This window comes from Pan paniscus, chromosome 10 (genome assembly GCF_029289425.2).
Source record: "Pan paniscus chromosome 10, NHGRI_mPanPan1-v2.0_pri, whole genome shotgun sequence".
Taxonomy (NCBI): Eukaryota; Metazoa; Chordata; class Mammalia; order Primates; family Hominidae; genus Pan; species Pan paniscus.
The window spans coordinates 100,803,055-100,815,837 of record NC_073259.2 but is presented as its reverse complement, the minus strand read 5'-3'; the positions used below and the strand labels follow the sequence as shown (position 1 = coordinate 100,815,837).

Sequence of the window (12,783 nt, the reverse complement as noted above, 5' to 3'; positions counted from 1 at the left end):
TGGCCTAGTTGAGATCTTCTAAGGAGAGAGTGTATGGATTAAAAGAGGGCCAGCAATAGAACGCTGGGGTGTCTCAACATTCACAGAAGTAGCAGAGGAAAAGGAGCTAGTAAAAGATTTTGAGAAGTTATCACCAGTAAGGTAGGAAGAGAACCTAAAATATAAAGTGCTTTGGAAACCAGTTGAAGAAAGTGTTTCTAGAAGGAGACATAATCAACTATATCAGGTACAACTGACAGGTCAAGTAAGACATTGACAAGGATAAGAATATAGGATTTTGGAACATGGCAGTCACTAATGACTTCAATAGCAATTTTATTGAAGTAGTGTATTTTGAAAGTAAAATACCTATTTTTCATACTATGCATATGTATATGTTTTAACTATGTCATAATTTGTGCATATCTCCTGAATCTTCTTGAAGACTAAAGACAAGTTTAGAGTTTAGAGGAGCTTTAAAACTTTGTGAGATTTTCTTTTTCTGCCTTGATATTAATTAAGATGACCTGTAGAAATTTCCTAAGTTATTCTTGAATTTCCAAGAGTAGAAACTATATATTAATACTTCAACAAAGTAATGGCTTCTTACTTTCTTTCATGTACAAGTTTCCCTTAGTTCCACCTTAAATTACGTCAGCTGAGGCATCTAGCACTGCATGCTCCCTCAGAATGTAGTTGTTACTCTTTCTCCCGAGACCTGATAGTACTTCCCAGTGAAATGCCTTTTAAAAAAAAAAAAAATTAATTACTTTTGTATTTTATGTTCTTTAAATTGAGACTTGTTAGATTTTGTAATTCTTTGACTTTATAAGTAATTTACCCTATTGAGGTAGAAATTTGGGGCATAAGTACAGTTCATCTTATTGTTTGGAATTTTCTTCTAGTTGTCTGGATTTTACTTTATATTTGTAATTGGTTTTTGGAATGCATACTGTTTTAAATAACTATTGTATGTTTCAGACAGAGCTTGAGAATAAACTACAGCAGCAGTTAACACAGGCAGCCCAGGAACTTGCAGCAGAGAAAGAGAAAATATCAGTATTACAAAACAACTATGAAAAAAGTCAGGAAACTTTCAAACAGCTTCAATCTGATTTCTATGGGAGGGAATCTGAACTTCTAGCCACCAGGCAAGATCTTAAGGTATAGTAAACTATACTGTACCATAAAATCTCAGTAAGTTTTATAGACATTTATTAAATGATCTATTTGAATCCAAATGGGCAAGGAAATGTTAGTATTTGTGGAATAGTGTGCTGTTTTCTATTAAATTGTTATTTTGTATTAGCATGCTTTAAAAAATTGTTTAAAATGTGGGCATTTTAAAATGACATATTTATAATAGTAAGATAATTTGGATATATCTTAATTGTGACACTGTTAACTTATGTAAGTATTATGCTGTCTTTGTGTGTGAATAACTTTAAAGATAGGCTGCTGTTAAGTTTTAAATGTAAACCACTTGTGGAAAAATGCAAGCAATTTTACCATTGCTTGTCAGGCAATTCTGACATTAGTTATAATATTTGTCAAGTTCCCAATATTACTGGATTGCCTAATGATTAAAATTAGGAGATTATAGCTCAAAATAAACTTATCCTTAATTATATAACAATGTATAGAAATTTTGTCTTTGGTAATATTATTTGATTAGATAAAGTATCAAGTTTATTAAATTGAAGGATAATGGGAAAAGGGTAAACAATTTTTAGGTCACAGGAAGGTACCAGTTTTCTAAGGAAAATGGAATATTTGTGTTCTCTCACAGAGGATTCAGCCAGTTTTTTTTCTGTCTCTCTTTTTGTTAAGGGGAAATGCTTTATCTGTTTCTTTCCTATGTTTGGGATTTTGTTTATTTAAAGTGCATATTGCAAAATTCTGAGAATGAAAGAATATTAAAGTGTTTTATTTAGATAGGGAGCATATATTTTATCCATAGGCTGTTATAAGGAATTATGAAGGAGGTGGGACTTGATTAGGTCCTGAATTTGAATACACAGAGACTCCGGAGAAAGGTCATTTTATTCAGGGGCACATTTGAGAAAAGGTGCCATAGTGAGAATGAATAAAGCAAGCAGACAGTTAACATAATTGCCTTGCTGGCGTACTAGTTTATGTTTGGAATTAAGGTTTAAAAGGTTGGATCTAAATTGTGAAGTATCTTAGATGCCTAGCAAAGATGATTGGATTTTATATTTGAGGGGAAAAAGTGAAAAGTCTAAATAGAGGAGTAAAATGAAGAAAATAGTACTTTAGAAAACAACCTGGTAGTGGTTTGCAGACAGCTTGAATTGGACCTGGGATAGACTAGTGGTGGAGAGATGAGTTAAGAGGTTACTAACTTCCTTTCTCCATAAATTCTAATAGTCGAGGTATGAGTTGATTAGAACTGGGATGAACATTAAAGAGGATGAAATAGAGGAGATTAATGGGAGAGAGAGAAGAAACAAAAGGACTGAACCCATACCTGGCTGCAAGGATTTGACAAAGAGATAGGAAATTGGGTGAAAGAATTTTCATAGTGCCAGTAGAATATCTATGTATCTATCTATGTATCTATCTGTTTATCTGGAGGTAAAAATTAGCAATAGTTGTTATTAAGAAAAAATACCACACAAGATTTAGGTAGTGTTAAATTATTATTATTTGACCTTACAACACTATTGAAAGTATTGAAAGTCAAGGAAGCTTTGTGGAGGAGTTTGGGCTTAGCCTAAGAACAGTGAGGAACCACTAAAGGGAGTTACTTACATTTGTATTTTAGGCAAATGACTCACTGCAGATTGAGGAATGAGAAACAGGGCTGAATCTGAAGACCAGAAGACTTTGCAGTAGTCTAAGTGCAAGACGATGGTGGTGTGGGCTGGTAATAGCAAGGATGGAGAAAAGTGGATGAATTTGAAGGATATTTAAATGATAGAAGAGATGAAACTTAATGATTGATTGGAAAAGTCTTATAGAAATCACACTCTTTCCATATGGATGTCATTTACCCAAAGCATAAGCTAGTAACAGGAACCAACATTAAATTAATCAATGTTAATTGATTTGATTGATATTCTTTCATTAAGCCAGCGATTTTTATTATGCTTGAAAGCTATGTTGTGTACTAATAATTTCATACATGAAAGAATAACTCAAATGTAAATATGGGCAAAAAGAGAAAGCTGAGGGACAAGGCTGCCATAGAGTTTTACAACTGTTAAGGGACCTTGGATAGATCCTCTATTCCAAAGCTTGCTTTTGCCAAAGAGAGCAGGCCCAGTGCTTCCTTTTGCAGAGAAGACAGGCCTACTGCTGTACAATAACAGAACCATGGTTAAATCTTAGTTCTGATTCAAAGTCTGCCATTCTTTCATCATTTCACTATAATTTTTTAACAAAATAAAAGATTGGTAAATTTTATATAAAATGCTTTTAAAATGAGAAGTGTATGAACTACTTAAGAAGCTAATTAAAAAAAATAGTCAATTCCTAGGGAAGTTCAGATGATATTTATAGACTAGGATAAGAGATGGCTATCAGTTATTATTTTTCTTTTGCTTCAATGATGTTGGATGGTCTTGTGTATAAGAGAGAGAAGAGGAGAGATTCAGAGCCTTGTAACATGATACCTAACTACTTCAAGGCTATCTACCATGGGTTGACAGTGTAGAGCATGGGCTAACAGTGTATATACCTAGACACCAGTAGAATGGAAGGTAGCCTGGCCCGATCTATGCCTTTAGCCCCATCTGCTGGATTATTTATGAAGTACTTAAGTTTGTTGACTGGATATTTCAGATTGGCTATGCTGTACACCACTCTTTGTTGTCCAGGAAAGGTAGAGGTAGAATTTAACTGTAAAATTTACACCCTGAGTGAAGTGAAAATTCTAGGATAATAGATTTAGGATTAAATATAAATCTTCTTAGCCTAGTACTCTCTCTATATCATTTCATCAGAAATCAAGAAAAAACAACTAAAAATATGAAGGTTTTTTTTTTTTTTTTTAAGAAAGTATGGGAAAACTTGCTGAATAGACAAAAACAACAGCTACCATGGAACACTGCAGAAATCATTTGTTTACTGGGGTACTATAATGTGATTGGCGTAATCAGGGTCAAGGTTGGTATTTGATCCATTTAGGGATTTGCCTGTTTCAAGGGGAGTAGATGGGTTAAAGATAGTCCCAACAAAACCATGGAATGGGAGAGAGGGTTCTCTGAGGGAAGAGATGCTGAGCAGAGGAAATAATATGCAATATTATTATAATCTGCAATAAGAAAGATGAAAAGAACATTTAAAATGCATGGCAGTATAAATGTTCATCTATGTCATTGAATGATGTAGATGAAAGTTCAGAGGCAGGGGAAAACATGTCTTGGCATGTTCAGAAAGGATTTCATGGAGCAGTCCAAATTTTGAGCTTGACTTTAAAAAATCAGTCACTGGGTTTTGTGAGTTTAACATTTTATAGGCTGTTATTTAAACCATGGGCTTTTTGGAAATCTTGTGGTTAGAGGTTAGGGTTGCTTTCCAGGCTCTAGCAAGCGTTGGTATTTTTAAACATTAGATCAGGATCTCTATTAACTAATTACAGTTGCTGTAGACTGTTTGAACTGGACTTTGTCAACTTTTCTCCTTTTTTATGTGAAATCACTCTCACCCTTTGTGACATATAGGTCAGTTCCCACATGTGGTATAGAGCCTTCTGTAAACCCCACTCCACAGCATCTCACACTCACTGTTTTTCTGTGCATTTGGCACATAGCATATACTCTCCTGCCCTGTGTAGCTTCCATTTTACATGCCTGTTCTGCTTTTTGGGCGATGTACTCAACTCCCTTAAGTCAAAGACCAGCTTGTACCCTCCTGTTCTGTCTTAGCAGTGTTCTCAATTAATGTTTAGGTGCTGGATTAGTGAAGAACTAGCTGATGTTAATTCTTCCCTGAAAAAAGCCTCAAGGGGTTTAGTGTTCTACTGGCAGTCATTGAAAATTAAGATTTAATTTATATCAGAAAGACGTAACTGGGTTACTGGTAAGAAGTAAACTTTCTTTTTCAGGAAGCTTAAGAATCCTCATAAATAAGATCTTTATTTATTTATTTCATCTTTCTTTTTTTTTACTGAGTACTTGCTGTATACAAGCCTACTCAGCAAGGATCCTTTGCTAAATTACGTTTTCTGCCTCCTTTTCAAAGGAGCTGTATCTCCAGAATAAGAAAGATCAGCTTTTTCCAGATCTGATGGAAGAGATCAGTTGGATCTCTTACCCTGCTGATTCTTCGCAGTAGCAGCTGAGAGTGGCAAGGTTCCTACCATACCCATTATCTACCTGTTACCATATTTATCCCCAACTGAAGTGTCATGAGTGAAAAAGCTTCCCCTTTCTCCAACTTCTTCTTCTCAAAATACTTGGGCTTTAAAACAGTCAACAACTATGGACTATGTTAAATGACAATCACTACTTCTATGATATAAATGAGAAGAGGACAGTGTGCCTTCTCAGGATAGAGCCTCATTCTATGTTTGGCTGAATTTTCTCTTTTTGTTCACTTGATCAGGTTGTCAGCTGTGAAGTTGTTATTTTTATTCCATGACAAAATAATCCTTCCTATTTGTTTCAGGAAAAACTCTCTCAAATTGTGTTTTTCCCCTACTCTCACACCACAACAATCATCAACACAGAAGACTTCTGTGACCAAACATATGGGGATTTTCCCACACACACCAAGAAGCAGACACCAACTGTGTGTCTTCCAATTTAATTCTGACAGTATCTCCCTAGAGATAGTGTCAAATCCCACAGATTGGGGGCTCAATTCCCAAGACTGCTCCCTACAACTCCAAACACCAATCATTAATCCAGGCTTCCAGAACTTCTGACCAACTAGCTAGTTTCAAGTTGGGGTTTTCATGACACCCTCTTTGGGTTCAATTAGTTTGCTGAACAGCTCACAGAACTCAGGGAAAACTTACTTACATTTACTGATTTATTATAAAGGATATTACAGAGAATACAGATGAAGAGATGTGTTGGGTGATATGGGGGAAGGGGCACAGAGCTTCTATGCCCTCCCCGGGCATGCCACCCTCCAGGCTCCGTATGTTCAGCTATCTAGAAGTTCCCCAAACCCAGTTCTCTTGGATTTTTATGGAAGCATTCTTTCACCCAGGCTATGAGGCAGGACCCTTTCAGGGAAGAGTCTTAAGACTCACAATCAGAAAATGGGGTGGGGAAGAAGATTAGAGGTCTGCCTAGGGACCAGTGGAAGGAGGGCAGGAGACGAGATTCTGTTTCCTGAGGCCTAACATACCCAACATTGTAACAAAAAACTGTAACAAAGGATGTGGGAGTTGTGATTCAGGAACCCTGGACAAAAAACACTATATCATAACACCATACTATTTATTAATATTTTTAGCATATCAAGGGACATCATAGAACCTACCAAATGTATATGTATGTATAATGAAGCATTTAATTATATCTCTTTTAAAATTGTTTTCTTTCACACTGCCTTATGACTTTAACCATATATATGTTCTCTGAGTGTATCTGATATGGTCCCTACTTATTTGGTATTCTTTCATATCAACTAGCCAATATTGAAGATGTGATCAACATTCAGCAAATACTTTAAATATTTATCAGTAAATAGATTATTTTTGGAGGCTTTGGAATTGCTTCCATTTTACTAAATATTTTATATTATAAATGTTTTCTATAAGCAAGAGAGTTAATATTTTAGAATTCTTTCTCTTTTACCTGTCTTACTGAAGGGTATAATATGCTATCTTTTTATAGTTTATTGCTTTCTACAATGTTTATATTAACTACGTTTCTGTTGAATTTACTAAAAACATGGCATATAATAATTTGGGAAAATTGTTTTTGTAAGTCTGTAGAAGAGAAGCTTTCTCTAGCACAGGAGGACTTGATTTCAAACAGAAATCAAATTGGAAATCAAAATAAATTGATTCAAGAACTGAAGACTGCCAAGGCTACATTGGAGCAGGATTCAGCAAAGAAAGAACAGCAATTGCAGGAGCGATGTAAAGCACTACAAGACATTCAGAAAGAAAAGGTATTGCATGTTTCTGACCTAAATCTACAGTCTTAGAGTTACAATTGTCTTAGAGATCATCCAGTCAAACCTCTTATTTAGTACAGGCATCATCCTTATTTTCAACAGCTCTCTCAGGGGGACCTCTAGTTTCTGACACTTTTGATCATTGGGATTTTAATGCTAGGAAGTACTTCTTAATGGCCTCCTTGTTATTTCTACCCTTTTTTCTTACTGCTCTTCTTTAGTTTTACAAACAAGTCAATTTTTCACACCATAGACCCTTGGTTATTGCAGAAAAGATAATATAGTTCCTCAACTATTTCTCATATAACGTATTATCCTTTAGATGTGTGAATGAGATAATAAAAGATCTAGAAATAATTCTTAAACATGTTAAGAATTCTTAAAATTAAGAACCAGATTGTCTAAGGAGTTTATTAAGTTTCAAAGTTGAAAGCATTGGTTTACTAATATATGACCAGTACATTTTAAAAATCACTTTAAATTCTATATGAAAGAAAAATTCAGATCCTAGGAAAGAGTTTATTTTTTGTTTTATAGTTGAAATCATATATTCCTGTTAGCTGACAGGATATTACTCTGCAGTGTATATTCCCTGAAATTCTTGGTAAATTCTAAATGGTTCAGTTCCTGAAATTTAATTTAAAAATGTTCTGTGGGTGGGTGATGGTGAAGCTGGAATGAAATTCATGATTTGTGCTTCAAGTTTAGAGAATTCTGACAGAACTCTTGTTCATAAGGCCAGGTTTGATGGCTCATGCCTGTTATCTCAGCACTCCCAGAGGCCAAGGAGGAGGGATTGCTTGAGCCCAGGAGTTCAAGATCAGCCTGGGCAACATAGTGAGACCTTGTCTCTATTAAAAAAAAAAAATTTAGCTGGGCATGGTGGTGCACGCCTGTAGTCCCACCTACTCGGGAGACCGAGGTGGGAGGATAGCTTGAGCCTGAGAGGTCAAGGCTGCAGTGAGTGAGCCATGATCATACCACTGCACTCCAGCCTGGGTGATAGAATGAGACCCTGTTTCAAAAAGAAAAACAACTGTTGTTTATAGGAGTTTAGTTGTGTGAGCTTTAGATCATACAGACTTGCTTTGGTTTTGGCTCTATCTCTGATAGATTATTTTATGTCTCTTAAACCTTTGTTTCTTCACCTAGAAAATGGAGATTTAGAAGTCTACATATACTAGAGATTAACTGAGATAATATCCTAACTAGATACCTTATATAAAGATAGTGATAGTAATAAAATAGGAGTTATAAGAGTAAGAATCGTAGTTTTGCAGTATCATTACTCTGACCAGGTACAATTTATCTCACAATATTAACTATAACTATTTAATCTTTACAATTATTTTATTATTGTTCACACTGTATAAATAAGGAAACAGCCAAGAACCAAGAGAGGGTAAGTAATTTGCCCAAGTTAGGTAGAAAGGGGTAGAGCCAGTGTCATCAATAGTAGCAGTCATTTTTATTACACCCATTTTCATTTAAGTATTTGCTTTAAAATAATTTTAAAATATATCATTTTTCTACAGTCACTGAAAGAAAAAGAACTGGTAAATGAGAAGTCTAAATTGGCAGAGATAGAAGAAATTAAATGTAGACAAGAAAAAGAAATCACTAAACTAAACGAAGAACTCAAGTCCCACAAACTAGAAAGCATAAAGGTATGTTAAGATAATCATTTCTCCTGCCTTCTGTGTTATATTGCTCTTTAAAGAAATATATATACCCATACATATTTATTTATTTATTGAGAACTTGCTATGTGCTAGGCAAATTGTTCTGTTGTTTCTGACAAATACTCTTGCCAGAGTGCTTTTGTATTGCATAATACCCGTACACATATTGAAATTGCTACATTTGTTTTCACATTACCCAATGAAGCAAAGTAACCCTAAGAGTTTGGATCTCATTGAAATGATAATCAAGAGATGTATTGATTTAGAAAATTATGCTCACAGGTAGTAAATTTCAAAATATGAAAGAGTTTAGAAGTAAGATTTAAAGGGATTGTTTATTCAATTATTTTTCTTCCTAAAGTCCTTTCATAATCTGTTATTTTTAACATTTTACCTGTTATAAGCATAGATAGGGTACACATTGAAGAAAACTAATTGTCTATTATTTGCTTTGTAAAATACTAATTTCTTAAAAAAAGGTTAGATTCTTTCTTGAGAGCACTCATAATGTCCTTTATGTCTGTAAGCATAGTTATCATTTTGGTTTATAATTAATTATCTCTTTATGTTCCTCTGTCCTCTAGAATGTGACTTCCTTAAATCAGGGAATGTGTATAATTCATCTTTATGTTATATCCCCAGAACGTAACTCAGTGTGTGATAACTAAATGATGACCAGTAAATGTTAAGTGAGGAAAGGGAAAATAGAGAGTACAGTTTGTTTTTTTTTCTCCACATAATCAAAATGTATACATTTTTGTCACCTGGATTTAAATGATTGTTGAGCAAGACATACTATAATCTTGTATCTTTTTAACCAATTCTTTAAAATACTGAACTTTAAGAATTTCATAAGTGGGTAAAACCTATATTTGATCTATTGTGATAAATTGCATAAATTTTAGCCAAATTTTGAAATATTTACTATGAAGGATGATTTATTTTTGGCCCTACTTTTTCAACAGGAGATAACAAATCTTAAAGATGCTAAACAGCTTCTAATTCAGCAGAAATTAGAACTTCAAGGAAAAGCGGACTCCCTGAAGGCAGCTGTTGAACAGGAGAAGAGAAATCAGCAGATACTAAAAGACCAGGTGAAAAAGGAAGAAGAGGAGCTGAAGAAAGAATTTATTGAGAAAGAAGCTAAGTTGGTCAGTGAGTTAATCGGGGGAAGTGTGTTTTGCAGTAGAGCTTTAAATCAATCCAGTGAGAGGACTGTTCTACTTATAAGATCTGATTGAAATGCTTTCCTAACATTTTAGTTTTTGATTAAGGAAGGAGATCTGATTTATTTACATAGCTGACATGTGGTTGGAAATATTTTACCCTGTAACCATATTTCTGTTTTTATAAGTGAACATTGAAATGAAATAAAATTAAAAAATTTTTTTTGTTTTTTAAGTGTCAGAAGTTAAACAACCCCACAACTACGTAGATCTGGTAAATGGTGTGAATGCTAGTCATGTTAAACCCATTTGTTGGGTCAAAACGAATGTTGATAAGGGGGAGCGGAAACTTGAGTTTGAAATTATGATGAACAAAGTCTGCTTTTCCTTTCCTAAGTTGCACATGCCAAATGGGAAGCATCTGGCTTTCCTCTGTTGAATTAAGTCCAAATATGCCCAGATAACTTGGCCATTGAATATTTTAGTTGAAGAGTTTCAATTTTAACTTCAAACAGTCATTTGAAGGTTTCATAATGGTTTTTGGCAGACTGATAGAGAAAAGAAAGCATATGGAATTGGGACGAATAAGGAAATTTCAGCTTTGTCTCTAGGGCACCTTGCTATCCCTAACCATATGTGTCTTTCCTGCTCTGGTGGAGAAGAAGAAAGATCTCACATTGTGTCACTTTAGCTCACCATCATGATGGTCACTATCCATCATTTCAGCATTTTGACCTTTGAGCCAATTCATATTACATAGATGCTTGTGGAATCAGTTTTATTAATGTGTAATGAAATATGTTCTCCTGCCTCCATTCCCGAAGAAGCAATAGTATTTATATTGCCAGTATTTTAAATGTAATAAATCACTTACATTTATTTTGCACTACTTTTGTAATAGATTTCCCCCCAACTTTTCCTTTTTTTCAGCATTCCGAAATAAAAGAAAAGGAAGTAGGAATGAAGAAGCATGAAGAAAATGAGGCTAAACTTACCATGCAGATTACAGCATTAAATGAAAACTTAGGCACTGTGAAGAAGGAGTGGCAATCTAGTCAACGGAGAGTTAGTGAGCTTGAGAAACAAACGGATGACTTACGGGGTGAAATTGCAGTATTAGAAGCAACGGTTCAGAATAATCAAGATGAAAGGAGAGCACTACTGGAAAGGTGATTGATATCTAGTAAAATTAGTTTATTTCCATTGTAAGTGATAAAAAGATTGTCATATTCCATAGTTTTTAAAAATAGAAGAATCTTGAGAAAAGTGCATAAGCCTCTATAGGTATTTAAGTAGCCATTTAAAAATTAACCTGTAAAACAATCAGATAGTCAAAATTAATGTATCATATATTTTAAATTACTAAAGTAGTCCATTATCTATACCCTAGAAGGGTCTTTAAATGATTTTCTAAAAAATTAATTACCTCTTTGCAATCTATTCCAGATGTCTTAAAGGAGAAGGTGAAATAGAAAAGCTTCAAACCAAAGTATTAGAATTGCAAAGAAAGCTGGATAATACAACTGCAGCAGTGCAGGAGCTGGGCAGAGAAAACCAATCACTTCAGGTCAGTCACCTATGGATATGAAGCAGTTTTTTAGTCTAGAATTGGCTTATTAGTGAAAAGCATATTTTTACCTTTTAAAAAATCTCATGTTTTATAAATACTTTCAAATAGCTACTCTCTGTTTAGCAGTATTGTAGGTTTTGTGGATAATTAAATATAAAAGTAAAGAACTTGTTTCAGAGACCTCAGAGATTCATTAGAAAGCCATGTCATTCATTAATTGTTAGTATACGGAAAGAACTACAAAATTCAAGAATACCAAAGAATATATGAGTCAGTATGTGTTAAAGAAGCGATCTGAGTATATTCTCAGAGTCACCAGGGAAGATTCATCATTATGTTTAGAATGGATTGGAAATCAGCAAAGGTTAGCAAGATATTTCAGGAATAAAATTCAATTAATTTTATTTTGTCATTCAGATTTATGAGTATAGCTACTTTTGACAATAGAAGCTGACCAGTGTATTTCTGATTTTTAAATTTTTATTTCATGGGTCATATAGTCAAAATTTTATAGAACTCTGGCAGCAAGTTAGAAATAATCTAGCATTCTTTAAAATGTTGAATACTATAATATATCGATACTTTTTTAAAAAACAGATCAAACATACACAAGCGTTGAATAGAAAGTGGGCCGAAGACAATGAAGTACAAAACTGTATGGCCTGTGGGAAAGGCTTTTCAGTAACAGTGAGACGGGTAAATAATTTTGTTCATGTAACTATGTTTCTGGATTTCATTTGTCACTGATAATTAATGTTTTAACCATCAAAATAGTCCTTCATTTGACAGAATAATTTTCTGTTTATCAGTAAACTTTAACAACAACATAGAATCACTTCATGCAGTCTAGCTTCTGGTTAGCATATGTGTTTGAATTTTACTTTTAAATTCAGTCCTTGTCTTCCAACTTAGTTACTGTCTGGGACAATCATTTTCTGAATCAGTGCACCAATATTAAACTCATGTTTTAGTAATCATTGGGTTCTTTAAAGGAAGAAAAAGCAGAGGTATTTTAAAAATATATTCTAAATACTACCATTGTGTTAATGACTTAAGTTTATATTTCTTTTGGAGACATTAGTGCCTGAAACATTTGGCAAATAGGAATAGTTTTTCATTTGATAGAGATACTTTATAAAAACTTTTTAAATGCCTCCTCTGGTTCTTTTGAGAGTTCCATAATAAATTCTACGTAAAATGTTTAGCATAGTGTTTGATAAATAGGAAGCATTCAATTTAATTATAACAAAGAGATTAAGTTAACATATTGAAACATATCATTAAATAA

The 12,783-nt window shown here is 33.9% G+C and overlaps 1 protein-coding gene across 1 annotated transcript in view; it reads left to right on the top strand.

The window, feature by feature from the left end:
* EEA1 (early endosome antigen 1) overlaps window positions 1-12,783 on the top strand; it is a 157,691-nt gene that overhangs the window by 141,199 nt on the left and 3,709 nt on the right. Inside the window, exons 22-28 of the mRNA XM_003823395.5 lie at window positions 961-1,143; window positions 6,886-7,071; window positions 8,613-8,744; window positions 9,725-9,910; window positions 10,856-11,094; window positions 11,372-11,492; window positions 12,093-12,191. Coding sequence (XP_003823443.3) covers window positions 961-1,143; window positions 6,886-7,071; window positions 8,613-8,744; window positions 9,725-9,910; window positions 10,856-11,094; window positions 11,372-11,492; window positions 12,093-12,191 — 1,146 coding nt within the window. The remainder of the gene's footprint in view (window positions 1-960; window positions 1,144-6,885; window positions 7,072-8,612; window positions 8,745-9,724; window positions 9,911-10,855; window positions 11,095-11,371; window positions 11,493-12,092; window positions 12,192-12,783) is intronic.